At 37.2% G+C, this 17996-nt stretch overlaps 1 protein-coding gene across 1 annotated transcript in view; it reads left to right on the forward strand.

Moving 5' to 3' along the window:
* The window catches only part of ZCCHC11 (zinc finger, CCHC domain containing 11), a 42862-nt gene that overhangs the window by 13842 nt on the left and 11024 nt on the right, over positions 1–17996 (forward strand). Inside the window, 18 exon segments of the mRNA XM_008948987.1 lie at positions 311–380; positions 1341–1467; positions 2469–2588; positions 2973–3194; positions 3344–3518; positions 5422–6164; positions 6679–6829; positions 7399–7485; positions 8904–9007; positions 9322–9379; positions 9474–9577; positions 10251–10340; positions 12189–12302; positions 13372–13449; positions 13812–13989; positions 14345–14392; positions 14484–14566; positions 16361–16561. Of these exon segments, the coding sequence (XP_008947235.1) occupies positions 311–380; positions 1341–1467; positions 2469–2588; positions 2973–3194; positions 3344–3518; positions 5422–6164; positions 6679–6829; positions 7399–7485; positions 8904–9007; positions 9322–9379; positions 9474–9577; positions 10251–10340; positions 12189–12302; positions 13372–13449; positions 13812–13989; positions 14345–14392; positions 14484–14566; positions 16361–16561 (2753 nt within the window).

Below are 17996 nucleotides of genomic sequence, written 5' to 3' on the forward strand. Positions count from 1 at the left end.
CTATCCTGATGGTTTGTCAGAGATTCAACCTTGTGTCTTTTGGATGTTATAGAGAAAAAAAGGTTCTAGAGGAGATGCCAGCCCAGTTTCCTGACAAGGGGTTTTCTTTTTTCTCCCCTCCCACCGCTGGCTGTGTGATACTGGTAGTGACCATCAAAAGTAACCACAAAATATTGCTTACTGGTTAACTATGCAGCACTTAATTTGAGTTGTTCTGTAAAAGCATAGTATAAATATAATAAAGACACAGTTGGGAAAACTGTAAAAGGCTTTCATATATAACGTGGTTTTTTTTTTCCACCTTGCTTAGCTGTCTACACAGATGTGGAGTCAGATTTCCATGCCAAAGTTCCTGTTGTCTTTTGCAAAGATGTTAAAAGGTACGTGTCATTGAAAAAGAGTTTTCATGGGATACCAGTTTCTCCCATGCTTCTTGATAGCAGCTGCTTCCCTGCACTCCTGACAAGAAGTATTGCTCTAACTTGTAGCTAAAGCTCATGTTAAAAGAGAATTGCTCTCACACAAAAATGCAGTCTAGAAAGAAAGCTTAGCTTTTTTTTTTGTGCTTCATAGAACTCATTAGTTACAGTAGTCTGAAAACAGCCATTCTCCTTTTAAATAGGGAAAAAGTGGAATGATTTTCAGTTGATTTTTAAAAATTCTGCTAGCAGTTTAATCCAAGGCTTTAAAAACATTTTATAAGATACACATTGCCAGAAAGGACACATCATCTGACAGCTTCAGTAAATTCCTAAAATGTAGCAACCTCAAAAATGAAACTTGATTGTTGTATGGTGTCCGTGTTGCTTTGACTGGCTACAGGTATGTGACTGAGCCCTGGGGATGTAAATAAAACAAGGGTGGGCATACCTTTTCCTGTGACTGTAGAATATGCAAATGTCTCATAACTACTAAGAGAATAGACACAATTATTCTGAGAAGGAAAAGGGAAGGTTTTAGAGAAGCTGTTTTGTGGACTTACCAACTCTTAGTATGCAGCAGGCTTGGGGTTTGTATTTATTTGTTATATGGAAGATACACATGGAGTTTGAGTTGTTCAAGATTACACAATTAAGTAACTGCAGAACTTAGAGCAAATTCTTAATGCTGTTTTATATTTCCAGCTGTAATGAAACTCTGTAAGTTATAGATCAACAGATGAGTTAACACTAAATAAATGTCATTATATTCTGTAGCTTTTGTTTAAAAAGTTCAAATTCTCATATATGGAGACACTGATGCATGTTTTTATTATGGTGGATGTGATGCCCCACCTCCCCCCTGCCCCAGGCATCACCTGTATACACCAGGCAATAACTTTTTCTCTTTGATAATTGCAGTGGTTTGACATGTAAAGTAAGTGCTAGAAATGATGTGGCTTGCCTTACAACTGACTTGCTGGCTGCACTTGGTAAACTGGAGCCTGTCCTTATTCCCTTGGTTTTGGCTTTCCGCTACTGGGCTAGGGTAAGTCTAGAAATAGTGAGGATAACTAAATATGTTTATTTCCCCTTTTTAAGTACAGCATACAATGTCATGTATAATATATCATGAATATGTTTGTAGAAAAGAAGTGCCACTAGTTCACCTCTTACCTTAACAGGCCAGAATGAAACTGAAAATTTTGGTGTGAAATTGTGAATATATATATGATGCTTCCACTCTTCTGATAGTGAGCTGTTACCCTAGTTCCTCAAAATTAATTAATTGATCCTTGAAAACAAGCTCAGTCTTGCAAACTTTCTGCTATTGAGGGCACATCGAAAAAGTTAACTTGCTCAAAAAAGGGTCTCTCATCATACCCTGCTGCACTTCTTACAGATGTCAACGGTGATCACAGGAACCAAGTTACAGTGGTCACAGCCAGCATTTAACTGACTTGTCATTCGGTCCTGAAATTGCTGCCAGGCCATGCTTGCCTTGTAATGTCTTGGCTTTATTGAAAAATCAGTTGCATAGCACTGTTATTGTTGCTTGACTTAGCAAGGTGTTTTTGGAAAATATCCCATTTTACAAGCTACAAGTAGCAGCAATAGAAACTACAAAGAACTGTTCAAAGTCAAACACATTTATTACATCCCTCTTGGGTTCCCACAGAAGAGATCAGTTATCAGAGTACAGTCAGATGTGTAGAATCCCCGTCTCTGTACATGAGATATCACACAATAACAAATACCTGATGGTTGCCTAAAATTCTAGATAGGAACATAGATGTGTCCCACGATCACTGAATGTGATGAAACTGAAGAGAACAATGTGTAGTAAAATAGCTTAACTTAAGGCACTGTGTGAATTACTGTAATTTGCAGTTTGTCTGTATGTGGCACGGTGACTGCAGTTTCTGAGCTAAAGAATTTGTTTTACTCTAGTAGTTATCTCACATTTATTTAAGATTTGTCCTTCTATAATAGATTTTAAATGAAAATGCTGATGTTAGATCAGAAAAGTAATGATTTATTCTCTTACAGCTCTGCCACATTGACTGTCAGGCTGAAGGTGGGATTCCCTCATATTCCTTTGCCTTAATGGTGATATTTTTTCTTCAACAAAGACAACCACGTATTTTACCATCCTATTTGGGCAATTGGGTAAGTGATTTGGTAACACAGTAACTTTACTGTTGAATTGTTGACGTTATTTCTTTGTTCTGGAAGGTCATAAAATATGCAGAATTTGATTGCCTAAGAATTTTGTAAATAGTATTCATCAGGATGTAATCCTCACAGAGTTGATGTGTGATGATTTGGATGACTTTTAAAAAAAGGCAGCTGCTACAGCCTGGGCAGTTGCACCATTGTGCTGTATTTTGGAGAAAAGGCAAAGATTTACTTCTTTAATTCTCTGACATCAGTTATTCCTGAGAGGGATAAATATCACAGTTGTCAGTGTTACCTGGTAGCTCGTTGCCAGTGTTACTTTGCTTTTATGTATTATATACAGTCTTGTTTCAGAGCTACTTTAATTGTTGTTAGATTGAAGGCTTTGATTCGAAGAGGCCAGATGACCACCAGCTGAAAGGTGTAGAAGAAGAGGAGTTTGTACGGTGGGAGTACAAACCACCAACAAACGGTGCAGCGAAAAACTCTGTGGGAGCAGAAAGTAAAACTAAAGTTGAGCAACAAAAAGGTGGTGGCAAGAAGGCAACGAGCTCGGAAGTGGACAACCAAAGTAATGCCAAGGAGAAACACGGCAATGTAAGTCATAGCTTGGTTTCAGTCAAAACTGCATCTATCTCTTAGCCCTGTTTTTTATCTTTAAACATTAATTTTGGATGGAACCAGGAAAAAAAATGGGTCATTTTAATTTCTTACTCCAGTTGAGCATTTTTGTCTCTGTGTTTCAGTCTCTCTTAGCATTCAAAACCCCTCATCAAGTTTCACTGGGGCAACTGTGGTTAGAACTGTTGAAGTTTTACACACTGGAATTTGCTTTGGAGGAATATGTCATCAGCATACGGGTACAAGAACTCTTAACCAGAGAGAATAAAAACTGGCCTAAAAGGCGGATAGCCATTGAAGGTAGGGTAACGCCCTTCTCCAGTTCTGCAGTCATCCTGCATTACTGTTTTTATCTATCTAACTCTTACAGATCTATCACAAGAAGTCTGGACAATAAATAAATGATGGGAGGAGAAAGTAATTTTTTTTTTTTTTTTAAATTTTGTCAGCTATTTAGGCTGTTTAAAGACATTTTCTGGTTAGTGCAACTTTTTGCAACGCTGATCCTTGAAATAGAAAGTGTAAATTCATCTCACTGTTTCTTTCCATTCTCTTCTTACCATTACTGTTCTTTTCTAATTCTTACAGATCTATCACAAGAAGTCTGGACAATAAATAAATGATGGGAGGAGAAAGTAATAATTTTTTTTTTTTTTTTTTAATTTTGTCAGCTATTTAGGCTGTTTAAAGACATTTTCTGGTTAGTGCTACTTTTTGCAATGCTGATCCTTGAAATAGAAAGTGTAAATTCATCTCACTGTTTCTTTCCATTCTCTTCTTACCACACTCTTCTTACCTCTGTGTACTTCATTTTTTCTTTAAGCCTTTATTGTTTTTTAATAATTCTGATATCACAGATTTTCAGCACTTCTAGCTGCATTTCTGAAAACCACATTGTATTTTGAGCGTTACCAGCTGTTAGTTTTTCCTCTGACTACAATGCAGATGGAGTAGAGAACTTAGCTCTGATTAGAGTGGACTGGAGCAAACCCATCACAGTAACACACCTCACCCCCCAGCACCCTCCCTTCTCCCTTTCCCTCTTGACACTATTTCCGTGCTGTGAAACTGGGTGTCAGATTGCAGGTGTTGCTCCAGGGCCTTAGTAACCTGCTAGGGAAAGTGCTTTTTTAAGGGAGTGAGACCATATAAATTTGATGATAATACATACCCTGTGTTTTATATATTAGAGAGACAAAGAAAGAACATTATTTTGTGTGTTACTTCTTTGTAACTGGAAGACAACTTTATTTTTCTTCCTCTGCTCAGAAAAATATGTAAACAGTACTTAACAGGGCAAGTCACAGAGCAAAACATGGAATTCTGAATTGGCCTTAAGAACAGAGAAAATGAAGTATATGAGTATATGAGGAAGATTAAGAAACCATTTAAGGTGATATTTTTATAAGAGCATGAATAATGAATTTTGGACACTTTCTAGAGATGATGATGAATTATTGAGGAAGAAGTAGGAAAGAGTTTCAAAAAACAGCTTGCATTCTGGTTCTGGTACCTGTTATTGTTGGGGGTTTTTTTGTCTTGTTTTTGTTTCATGATTTTTTCCACTTTTTTGTTTTTTTCATTTTTGCCTTTTTTTTTCTTTTCTAATGTTAAATTTGTAACTGAAATTATGAAGTAACAGAGTCTCAGTTTGACACTATCTTCCCAGGCAAACTTATAGCAACTATGCAGGTGCTCTTTTTACTTGGAAAACATGTTTGATCTAGAAATCGCTAGGAAGGACTAAGAATGAAACCTGGTGAGATTGGTTCATATAATCCTTATAACCTTAATGTTACTCTTAGAGAAATTAATTTCTTAAAGGAAATGCAAATCCTTCAGTGAAGGGAAAAAAACATTCAGGCAGGCCTGCGTTTACTTTGCCTTTGTATGTTTATTTTAATTTCTACTTTAGAAATTGGCCATAATATAATGGTCAATATACCTGTGGTTTTCTTTCTAAATAACACTGTTTAGAATGGTTTGTGATAGCCAACCATTCATGGCCACACGTGTGTTGTGTTTTGTATGGAAGAAGTCCAAAAAACCTTGTGGGCTTTAGGTTCTCTGTATCCAAATACAATTCTGGATTATATTATAAGAATATCCTCTTAACCGCTGTATCGTAACGTAGGTATTTCATCTGCTTTAGTGAAATGTAGAAATTAAAGATGGCTAATGAAATTGTCCTTTTTCTTTCTAGACCCTTTTGCACTAAAGAGGAATGTTGCACGAAGTCTGAATAGCCAGATGGTATTTGAGTACATCCTGGAGCGATTTAGGACAGCCTATAAATATTTTGCATGTCCACAAAGTAAAGATGGGATTAAATCCAAGCCAGATACCAAGAAAAAAGAAAAAGGGAAAATGAATAATAAGAAATCCACCAGATCTGAGGAGCCTGTAGCCAACTGTTGCCTTCCACAAGGGGAAAAAGTTGTGGATAAAGAAAATAGAGAAAGTGGATGTAACATACCACAGAATGAACTTGAATGTAATGAAGTGGTAGAAGCTGTAGCCAAAAGATGTACTTCCAAGAACACAGACTCTCTGCTACTTTCAACATTGGACTCTAGTTACGATGAAGACAAAGAAGAGGCTTTATCCCTTATTTCTAATGAATGCTGTGAATTAAAGCAAAAATCACTTAAAGAGAGGGATGATTTAGAAGTTTCAGTTTGTGCAGCTGAAGGTGAGCTAAGCCACCGTTGTAAGTGCAGCGAACATCAGCCCTATGACACAAATTCTGGTAATGAATTTTCTGATGCTGAGAGCAGACAGAGTTTGGTAACAGAGTCTTCTCAGAAGAGTAAGTGCACTGGCACACCAGCTACCTCTCCCAACTGCAAAGCAACCCTGGAAGCTCATGAGCTCAGAGATGAAGGCAGACTCTCCACAGAAGAAATGCATTATGTGTTTGATAAGATTATTTTGACTTCAGGAAAGGTAAGCTGTGTGTTTAAGCAGTGCTAGACATGTGTCAGTGGGCTGTTACTTTCAAATCACTAAAACCAAGGGTGAATGGATGACAGGATTCTCCCAGTGGTCATTTCAGTCTCTGTTACAAAGAGTAGCTCTTTAGAGTGTTGTTCAGGCCTGGAAGACACCAAAACTTCATGACATTTGGACTAGAGGATCTGTTGCCTGCATCTTATGCAAAGCTTTCTGATTTCCACCAAAAAAAACCCAAAAAAAACAACCTAAAAATGCCATTATTTTTTTTTTTAATTGTTTTGTGTGGTTTATTTTGCTCCCCTCCTCTTCCTACTTAGTGTAGAATTTCCTGGTGCTCTTATGCACTGTGAGAACTAGATGCAGCATGTTGAGAGGTGTTCTGTTCTTTGTAAAGATTCTGTTGCTGTTATGCTCTTGATTGCATCACTTTGACAGAAATGTCAGGTCTGTGGAACTATCTTAAAAGTAAAATCACGTTTGTGCACTTTCTGTTTCCTCCCAAAAGCCACCGACTATAGTATGCAGCATCTGCAAACGGGATGGACATTCCAAAAATGACTGCCCAGAGGATTTCAAGAAAATTGATTTAAAACCACTACCACCAATGACAGACAGATTTCGGGAAATACTTGATATAGTGTGTAAAAGATGTTTTGGTGAGTTGCAAAGTGTTTGTACTCCTCTGTAAACTGTGAGCTGGAATCCAGAAAAAGAATGCCTCATGGTGTTAAATTACTTACTTCAGGAAATTCAGGGGGAAAAAGGTCTTCCAGGAACCCTAGCCTATGAATTGATCAATATTTTGTTTTCTTATAATCCATGGTTGTGATATAAAATTCTTATAATAAATGTGAGAAACTAATGCTATATAGTTTCTTTCCCTGGGTTTGTAAAAATTTACTACTGTTTCCAGAAAGTAGGCTCTGGGCAAAACTAGTTTTTGTGTTTGCAAATTCCATGGTTTCTTTTGGAAAAAACCCTTTTTGGGTGCTGTTAACATTGGCTGGATGCCAGGTGCCCACCAAGCCGATCTGTGCTTGAATAATTACAGAATAATTAGATGTCTGAAGTAAAATCCTAACACCTCTAATGATATTAAAAAGAAAAACATGTTAAGGGAAGATAAATGTAACCAAAAGGTAGCCAGTACTTCTAATTAGCTGAAAAAGATTTTTGAGGTGGCTGAATGTCAAATCTGACTGTGTTTTAACTTGTTTTTACTTAGATGAATTATCCCCTCCTTTATCTGAACAACAAAACAGAGAACAAATTCTGGCAAGTTTGGAAAGATTTATTCGAAAAGAATATAATGGTATGTAACAGTGGGTAGTGATTCCTGATAATGCTTTCTTCATTCATATTGTCCAGGGCACAAAGATGTAATTTGTCTCATTATTACTCATTTTCCTTGCTTAAAACAGTGGCATCTCTTTTCCTTCTCCATGTGAAGATATCTTGCAGACTTCTAAACTGAATATCCCTAGAGTGGAGGAATTCCCTAAGTGGAATGTCCCTAGAGTGGAGGAAGATAATGATGCAGATACAGGACTATTACAGTCAGGACAAAAAGTTGGAAGAGGCCCTGCCTAGTTGGGTTTACTGTTAAGCTGTCTCATCAGCCAAGTATGGGTTTTTGCCTAGTCACCAATGTTTAAATATCTCAGAAATCTTAATGAATTTATCTTCATCTCCCTTTTATTAGACGAAAGTATCTTACTACAGTGATGGAAGTCAAGGCACAGAGATGCAATGTAGTTTTTTGCATGTGGTGTAAAACAGTGGTAGAGCCAGGTCCCTGGAATTTCAATACATTGCTTTGCACAGGTGCCCAAATGTTCTGCAGCAGTTGGCCTCTGGTCAAGGAACTGTGCCTTGCAATCCATCCTCTAGCTCTGCCTGCTGCTTACTGGCAGCAGCTGAACATTGAGACCTCTCACAGAACCTTGAAAGACTTAGAATTTCTGATTCTTTTAAAGGTTAGGAAAAAGCTGTGGATAGGTGTCACATATTTTTTCTTAGCATTGGCTGCAGTTGAACAGATAAATGTATTCTTTTCAGTCAGGAGGAAATTGCTTCTTCTCAGTGGCATAATTTTGCTTTCCTTTGCAAGAATGAAAATCCACTATCATTGTATTTCAGGCAAAAATGTAAACTAAACAATTGGAAGAGAATGTTCCATAATATATATTAATCTTATTGTTTATATCTTCATGAACAGTATGTTATGGTTACAGAAACTTACTGATTGACCAAATTTACCTAGTCAGAAGAAAAATACACAAGCTAGATAAAGTATGAATGGAACCCACAATACTGCTTGAACTACTTTAAGGGTAGCTATGTCTTATCTGCAGGGTAAAGCTGTACTGGTGGCTGGGTTTACACATCATTTTGATATATTTCAAACAGGAAAGTGCTGTCACATACCACAAACATCACACCACATTTAGAGATGCTATTTAATGGTTATAGTAGCTCTGTAATGTACCTCACTTATAAAAATTACATGGACTTCATCCTGCCTTACTTTCTATAAAGAATTTTTACAGTATTGTGCTTCCCACTTTATCAGAGGTGAAGTCTTAAAAGTGACTTTGTAAGGTCTCTGTTAAAGCTCATTTTTTATGGGCACCTACACATCTCAGTTAAGCAGTATTCCATAGTAAGCACTTATGATTAAACTGTAAAAGAATTATTTTTTTTTTTTTTTTGGTCTACTCTTTTGTTCAGACAAAGCCAGACTTTGCTTGTTTGGCTCTTCAAAGAATGGATTTGGATTTCGGGACAGTGATCTAGATATCTGCATGACTTTGGAAGGCCATGAAAATGCAGAGGTAAGAGTTTTGAAGTGGATAAAATTAACTATCTTACATTCATTCAAGACTTCTTTAAGGGTCTTAAAATTCTGAAGCATGATACCTTTTTTTTTTACTTTTAATGCCCTATAAACACACATTTTGTGTAGTGTAGGTGTCCAGTATAAAGAATACAAGTCAGCAGTTTATGTCTATTCATGTGCAAGCATATTGTTTACTTTTTTTTTATACATAGACTTTTCCTCTATGAAATACATGTTTTATAGTAAATGTGCCTGTTGGGATAGGATTCATGTTTTAACATCTGAAGCTGTGATATTTGTTTTTCCTAGAAATTAAACTGTAAAGAAATAATAGAAGGTTTGGCAAAAGTTCTTAAGAAGCATCCAGGTAGGTGTTTTGAAGTATTATTTGCTTTGCATTTACATTTATTACATATGTAGTTAATGGAAATGTTTTATGTACTAAAGTGTTGCTTCCCCAGGTTTGAGAAACATCTTGCCTATAACAACAGCCAAAGTGCCTATAGTAAAATTTGAACACAGAAGGAGTGGCTTAGAAGGAGATATCAGTTTGTACAATACACTGGTAAGCATCTGTTCCTGCCTGGTTTTGTGAAAGCTTTTTAGTTCCTTGTAACTCACTCAAATAATTGTTTGAGGGAATAATTTTGAAACCAGAATGAAAATAATTTTTTTGGTGTCTGGGTTTTTTTTCTATATTGCTTAAATTCAGTGGCCCATACCCACATCCTGACCCAAGCAGCTGTACAGCCTCATGGCAGAGCAGTGTCCTGGCACACAAAGCATTTCTGTGAATGCATTTGAGAAGCTGTTAGTGCCACATTCACTGTGGCCTTTCTGCCACCATGAATAGTACATCCCATCCCAGCTTGCATGTAGCACAATGAAATTGCACCATTTCTTACATAATGGGCTGACATTCACCTGTGAAGAAGATGCAATTTGTGGAATTTGTTCTATTGTGAGTCATCTTATGGACTTAAGTTTTTGCTGGTGTTTTCCAACTTGTGCTGCTGGTTCTTAACTCTTGTTAGTGCATTAATACTGTCCTGATTACACCTTTCAGTCATGTTTGTGCAGGAAATGTTGCATGAATTTTACAAAATATTGTTGTGATATTTTTTTTGCCCTCCAATTGTATTATGCATCTCCTGTGCTTGAACTGCAGACTGTACTATAATGAGCCATATGTTATATTGAAACACTTGCTTGATTATTTCTTTCCCCCCTTTTCCCAGGCACAGCATAACACAAGAATGTTGGCTACATATGCAGCTATTGATCCTAGGGTGCAGTATCTGGGCTATACAATGAAAGTTTTTGCAAAGGTAATATAAAAAGAAGGTACTTACTTGTATAATACACTGTTTCTGATGCAGCCACTGAGTTTACCTTTTGCTAACAGCAACTGGAAAGGAGACAGCAGAATGCTGTTAATATGAAGTGGACCTTCTTAAGCTGACTATGCTCCCATCTGATTGAGTGTGTCAGAATCAAGTTCTTTAGTCCTGGCATCGTCTGCTATCTGTTGGAAGACTTTTGTCTAAGAGGAAGCTGATGAAAGGGAAACTTCTGGGTTTTTTTCAGTTTCAAACCAGCTATAAAGCAAAAGATAAAACAAAACAAAAATCAGACCCCCAAGCAAACAAAACTGGAAAAAAATGGTAACTGTAAGATATAGTGCCATGTGGTTGTGTGTAGACTTCCCAAGTTTCCATATCTAGGACCAGCCCATAGATCACTGCAGATTTCTTCTGGGCTCCTTGCCTTGTTTTACTTACTGTAAAAATCAGGAGTAGGTGTGGGTTGATGAATGCATGCCTAAGCCTCTACTTGATGTGCCTAGGACATAGGTGTGACTTGAAGAGTTTGAAAGTATCAAATACCAAATCTGTTGCATCTTTTTTTCCACGTGATAATCTAACAGTGTTACACTGTGCAGACTGATAATCAAAATATGGTGTGTCTTTTTATTCAAGCTGCACTATTAAATACGCTTCCCAAACACACCCAAAGAAAACTTAGTGCAATGAGGGAGAATTAAAGGGTTATAGAGGGTGTGTCATGCTACCAGATGTTAATGGAATAAAATGCAGCAAGATGGATATAATAACTTTGTTCCTTAATGGAATGTACATGTTCATTATACTGTCACCCAGCCTAGTAATGACTTTTTTCTTGGTGTGATCACAGTAATGGAGAATATTGCCACATCTCTTCTGTGTCAAGATTAAAAATGCCTTGTATTGATAATCCTCCTTTTTTGTAGTATTGCATACTATTGTATACATTCTATAAAGCTTACTGTAAAGACCAAGTTTCTGAGTTGTGGGACATACACTCTTGAATGGATATGAATGGAGGTGACCTCATAGCTATACAAATAGTCCATGTTTAAGCAAAATGCTTCCTTCTCTGTTTGCATTGGCAGAAGAACCAGGAACAGCTGTCACTGCTGCTAATGTGAATTTGTGAATCCCTGTTTTTTCCAGACATAGGAGGTTAAAAATGTGCCAAAGTACATGGTTGAAGCAAAGGGTAGCTTAGAAGCAGGTGCTGTAGAACAGTTAGGCTATAATTGGATTTTTCAAGCATAGTGAGGTAATTCAATGATGTTTATTTTAAGCTGTGTTGTTCAGGCTGGACTGTGGTTTAATTAGGTATGTGTGCTAGCAAAATGCCAAGTATTGCCTAAGTTGCCAGTGTGACACGGAAATACTTGCCTATCAATTAATTATGAAAAAGAAAAGGGGGAAGAAACTGAATTAATAAGGAATCGTAGAAACAGCTCTACTAACGTGAGTTCAGGAAAATTAAAGTTTATGGTATTGAAATCTGGATATCACATGTGAGGTTTGTTTGGAAATATGTTTGGTGAGTTTTTATTTGGTTTGGGGTTTTTGTTTTTCAGTTTAAGCATTATAAACTAAAAACCCCACAGCTTTGGGTATGAGAAGCTTTTTGGTTTTATGTAGTCAAATTACGCTGTGGATTTGCCAGATTAGACTTGACTCTAAGGACATCTATTTTTCAGGCTTCATAAAAAAAATTTTTAGTTGTGAAATGAACGTGTTTTCTGTTACTGATGGGGCTTCTGTTATGCTCTCTGACATAGCTGTTAGTCTTGAATGATAAAATCTAAGTTCAGTATTTTGTTTGAAATGTGTTTTTTTCAGCGCTGCGACATTGGTGATGCATCCCGTGGTAGTCTGTCTTCGTATGCCTATATTCTCATGGTTTTATACTTTCTACAGCAGAGAAATCCACCAGTAATTCCAGTTCTTCAGGAGGTAGGTTCTCAGAAAATAGAAAATCTGAGCATAGGTGCACTGTTTGCTAGGCTTTTAGGATCAATGGGATGAATGAAATAGGGTGCCCTGCTGCATTAGCAGGTTCCTTACTCAATGAAACCAAGCAGGAGTAAAACTTACCAAGAAAATTAAAACAGAATTGAGAATCTGTTGGACCTACGTTCTGCTGTTATGCTTATTTTTGTGCATTTTGGTCTTATGATGGTATTTTTATACAGAACAAGACAGAAAAAAGTTGGCAGGTGGTATGAGAGAAGGGAATTGTAATTGTGAGACTGTGCCAGATGCTCTTGAGATGTGAGTCCAGCTCTTCCATCAGTTATTGTTAGAATCCTTATTTATTGCTCAACACCTTATCTGTAGGACAAAGTTTATTTTATGATTTAATGAGAGGAAAAAAAAGATAACTAATGCTTTGGGACAACTTTAAAGATACTGTTCTGAGTGTGCCAGGAAACTTTATTAAGAAAATAACATTCTGTACCTCTATTGCAGGGGTGGGGAGAATATAATTAGTCAGCTATAAGCCTCTTCCAATCACTCCTGAAAATTATCCCTTTCTGACTTTTTTTTGTTGTCTGCATGCAAGAGGAAAGTTGGCTTAAACTCTGCAGTTGAGACTCAGACTTTCTTGCTGATACTTTAGCTGAGGATTGTTGTTTTATTGCTATCCTGAGAGTGCATTTAAATAACAGTGGAATTTCCCCTTGGCTTTGCTTAAATCAAAATGTAATAGGAGTCATATAAAGTCTCCTTAGAGATTTTGTGGGTAAGAGGGAAGTTGGAATCTTGATGAGGTAATCCAGTCATGTTTTCTTAGTTGCAAAGAACAAGTAAAAATAAAATACCCAAATAATTTGAGAGAGGTACAGCAGTAATGAAAAAATACACTCAAACTTTTTACCAATGGGAAGTTCTGCCTTTATAAGAAGTAGTTATTACAATAAAAAGATTTATGGTTTTGTATTATTTCTTACCAGCAAAACTGAAAGTCTTTTATGATGACTTTGAATTAGAGTGGTAACTGTTTCCCTCTCTGTTTCGGCAGATATTTGATGGAAAACAGATTCCACAAAGAATGGTAGATGGATGGAATGCCTTTTTCTTTGATGACATGGAAGAATTGGTAATATTCTAACACCAGAAGAGTCACCAAAACTTAAAACCTGTTTTTATAGGGAAGTAATAAATTTCTAACAGTTTAATATATGAAGGAGTAATTAAACTTTCCAAATAACCTCTATTTTGCTGAAATAAGTGTCTGCTTTTTCTTTGTTTATTTAAAATAATTTCTAAATAACATAAATGAGGAATTTTTTTAATTTTTTTTTTAACTCTTGATAAATAGTCCGGGGTTGGCATAGTGTTAGCTGTAGTGATTTAATTAAGTGAATTTGTTCATGGCTGACAAACTCCTAATTAGAGAGGCAGCTGAGCAGAAGTACCCCAGGAACTGTCGTGGACTGAATTGTGTCCCATTGCCTGCAGAAGAGGCGCCTGCCCTCCCTCGGGAAGAACACGGAGTCCCTGGGAGAGCTCTGGCTGGGGCTGCTGCGCTTCTACACCGAGGAGTTCGACTTCAAGGAGTACGTCATCAGCATCCGGCAGAAGAAGCTGTTGACCACCTTTGAGAAGCAGTGGACATCCAAGTGCATTGCCATTGAAGGTACCTGCCTGCTCCATTAACAAGGGAGTGAGGAACTCCGTTGCTTGAGGATCTGTTCTCCTTGTTGCACATGATCTTTGTGCAAGGAAACTGTCAGTGTTTAAAAAACAAAAAGCATTGTTTGCAAATTGTACAGCTTACAAAATGAGATTAGACTCCTAACTTTGAGCATATCTCAGTAAATTGCTCTTGCTTTATTATGGTTAGTCACATTTTCAGAACACTCAGCATTCCTTTGCTATCATCTACTCCCTGAGTGCTTTTCAAATGGAATTCTCTTGTTATGCTGAAAAAAAACCCTTTTTTATTTTATTTTTTTCCAATTCTGATTTGGTTTTCTCCCTTCTTTACACAGATCCTTTTGACTTGAATCATAATCTCGGTGCTGGAGTCTCCAGAAAAAGTAAGCTATTAACATCTGCTAATGATTAATGTTCACTAATTTCTAAAGTGTTGTGCCTTTTCTGATGTTTTCCAATAACTTTTTTCAATAGTGACCAATTTCATAATGAAGGCATTTATCAATGGGAGAAAATTATTTGGTACCCCATTCTACCCGACTGTTGGAAGAGAAGCTGTAAGTTTTCATTGTTTTTAGTATTTTTTTACTTTTCTTCATCCACTGAATTAATATATTCAAAGCAAATCTTTTATATATATTTATCAATTTTTTTTATGCACAATACATGTATTTATATATTATCTGCCTAAAATGTGCAGCACAGTATTTGGCTCCTGCAGTATAAAATTCACAGGAATGGTTGGGCTGCTGAAGGGTTTTTTTTGGCACATTTGGGGGAAGTAAGCTTGGGTTGTTGTGGTGTGGAGTTGTTTGTTTGTTTTTTAATTCATGCAGCTGAAAAAAACAGGCTCATGAGATATTACATTCTATTTATTTTTCCAGTTGGTAGGCAAAGTAAAGATTGCAGCTTAAGGAAGTAAAAGGATCATGATCAGCTTTTTGTTTTTTATCAGTTGACCTTCAGAATTTGCATAGTGAGTCAGGGTCAGGAGTGTCTTCAGGCAACGTCATATTAGAGAAAATACTCCTCACTGCTGCAGGGTCCTGTCATTGATGTGTAACAAAGAACTATTTTTTTATATGAACAAATAAATTAACTGGAATTAATTTTTTTTAACATCTACTTACAAAGGTGTTTTCTAACACGGTTTAGAAGATTGTTCTCCCAATGGCTTTCAACAGGGCTTGTGTTTCTAAGGGATTCTGAAAATCTTTTGACACCTTTGATTTCCCCTCATCCTCCCTGATCTTCTCATTTGCTTACTTTGTTTTTTCTGAGCTTGTCTTAAATGATCTTTGATGCAGTGATTGTGTTCTGTTTTGTGCTGTGCCTTGTAAACTAGGACCTGTTTTTTTGGGGCCTTTGAAGTACTACTGTGGTACAAATAATAATGAATTGTAGGGTGGATGTAGCTATCTGTAACTAACAGATAATGTGAGCAAATGTAATAAATATTGCTAATTTGGGTTGTTGGGGTTTCTTTTAATTGTTTGCATATGTGGTCATTTGTATTGTTCTACCTCATCTCAGATTTGCACTGAACATTTTACATAAGGATAAAAGGCAAGACAGAAAGCAGCCTTAGCATGCAAGTAAGCTGTCTTTTATGTGAAGGAAATAATGCCAGTAGCATTACATAGCATTTTATTTCTTGAAAGTGCCCCACAATGGAGGAGTTCTTGATCTCCCTCCTAAGCCAATGCTCTCTATTGCAGCTAAGTGGTACAGAAAGGAAACTAGCAAAAAAGCTCAGTAAGTTACTTGTCTACAGTAGACTTTCTTCCTGAGCTAGGGTTAGGACATTTCTGGTTTTACCTGGTCTTCAGTCTTTCAGGCAAGATATTCCTTTCACAATGTTTATGTGGCTCAGCTGGTGTAAACTGTGGCCTCTGTGCCTGACACATCAGGACTACAGCTGTCCTTAGCAAAGTCTAGAGGAAGGGAGTGGTACAGGTCAGTGTGCAGCTGCACCATCTGTTTCCCACCTGAGCTTTGTTCTGACTAGGAGGATATAATGGTGTCATTTGGAGCTGCTTTGGAAAGCATACGAACAATGACTCAGATATCAAAATAGGTCATACACAAAAGATTTGCCCTCTGAGGAGCCTTGTGGGAAGCAGAAGCTGGGCAGCAGTCTGGAGCTTGGATAAGCTGTTCTGAAAATTCAGCCTCTGGCCCCAAGACAAAATACCCTTTTATCCCTGACTGCTCCACATCGCTCAAAAAGCTATCAGTATCCAGGGGAAGAAAAATACTGGGTATATTCTAAGTAGTTAAATTTAGGGAAGAAAAATCTGTCTTGTAAGTGAATTGTTCATATATCCTATCTGTCTGTTGCATTTTGATAGGAATACTTTTTTGACTCAAAAGTGCTGACAGATGGGGAATTGGCACCCAATGACAGATGTTGTCGTGTCTGTGGAAAAATTGGTCACTACATGAAAGACTGTCCAAAGAGGAGGAGGTAAGTCATGTACAAAGCTAACAAAATCTGAGCTCAAATCAGGAGAGATTTAGATATTTGAAATTTTAATGGAAATGAAGAATATGTTGAATTGCAGAGAAAGTCAAAACTTCACCTGTGATCCTCAACTTGCTATCCTGTTTTTGCTTTTCTTAAAACTATTTTGGGTCATCTCTTTACTCTGTGTGCTTGTACAAACATGCAGATTTAAAATCAATAGTGTATAATGTTAATATTTTTGCTTCATGATGTCCCTGTTGTTACAGCTTACCTTAAGATTTAGATCACTAAGTTATCATTTTGTGGTACAAACATTCAGCTCGAGACCATGTTACTTGACTGCACAATTTGTAATGCTTTAAAGTGGATTTTCTGTAGAAAACATATTTGCAACACAGAGTTGAATTTGAATTGTTCTATAGATCTGGTGATGTACCTCTGCAAGGCAGGGAAAAGTTTACTGAAATCTAGGAATAGTTAAAATGTACATACTTAGTGTGCATTTCTGTAGCATTATACTAGCACCAGTCACTTAGTGATCTTCCACTTATACATCCAGTGCACTTAGTTTAGGATCCAGTGCTCCTGAAAAAGGGGTCCCAAGTACATGCAGGTCAGTGTCTCCCAAGAGTCTAGGAGGAATTGACAGAGAATGTGCACTCCTTGGATTTTTACATCTTTGGATTTTTAGTGACCTATTCTGTGCAGGTTATCTGACTCCTCCTAAAACCTTTTGAATCCCTTAGAATGCAGATCAGATTCTGGGCTTTTTCATTTACTCCTCATGTTCAGGTGTGTGCTCCATAATTCTTTAAAAGACTCTTGCTCTTTTCCTGCTACAAAGTCCTTATTTACAGTGCATGACAGATAGGGCAGAGTTGAAGACAGATGAAACTGGACTGGAACCCTAAGGTCACAGGTTGACTATATCTTTTCAGTTGCTCCCTTAACATACTCACAAGCTCTAGGACATAGAATTACATCACCTCTCTCCCTACATCTGCCTCAGGAGAAGAGGTTGTGGTCTGCTTTTCACATGAACTCCTACTACAGCACAGCAACACAGAATTGCTCTCAAATGGTATATAGTGCAGGTGTAGTTCTGCACTAGTACAGTCAGATGGCTTCCAGACAATTCTGTGGAGCTTCCAAGTTCATTAAGATTATACAAACAGGTTGTTAAACAGCCCAGATTCTGCAGGTGTATTTTCTGGGATTCCTGAGATGTTTGTATTCTAGTACAGCTGTTTGTTATGTAACCTTTTCCTTTGAACATAGCAACATAACCCTATAGCAATACCACCACCACAAAAAAAAAATCTCTAATTCTTCTGCTGACTGCTTGCCTGACATAGAATGATATTTTCATTAACAGGTAGACCAGCAGCCAAACTCCTCCCTCCACTCCCACATCACACCCCAGAGATCCAAAGTGCCAGACAGCCAGAGGGAGGAACAAGTCACTGCACTCACCCACCACAGGGGACATGAAGAAGGGAATGAGCCATTTCATGGGCAAT

Source organism: Merops nubicus, unplaced genomic scaffold (genome assembly GCF_000691845.1).
Source record: "Merops nubicus isolate BGI_N331 unplaced genomic scaffold, ASM69184v1 scaffold11451, whole genome shotgun sequence".
Taxonomy (NCBI): domain Eukaryota; kingdom Metazoa; phylum Chordata; class Aves; order Coraciiformes; family Meropidae; genus Merops; species Merops nubicus.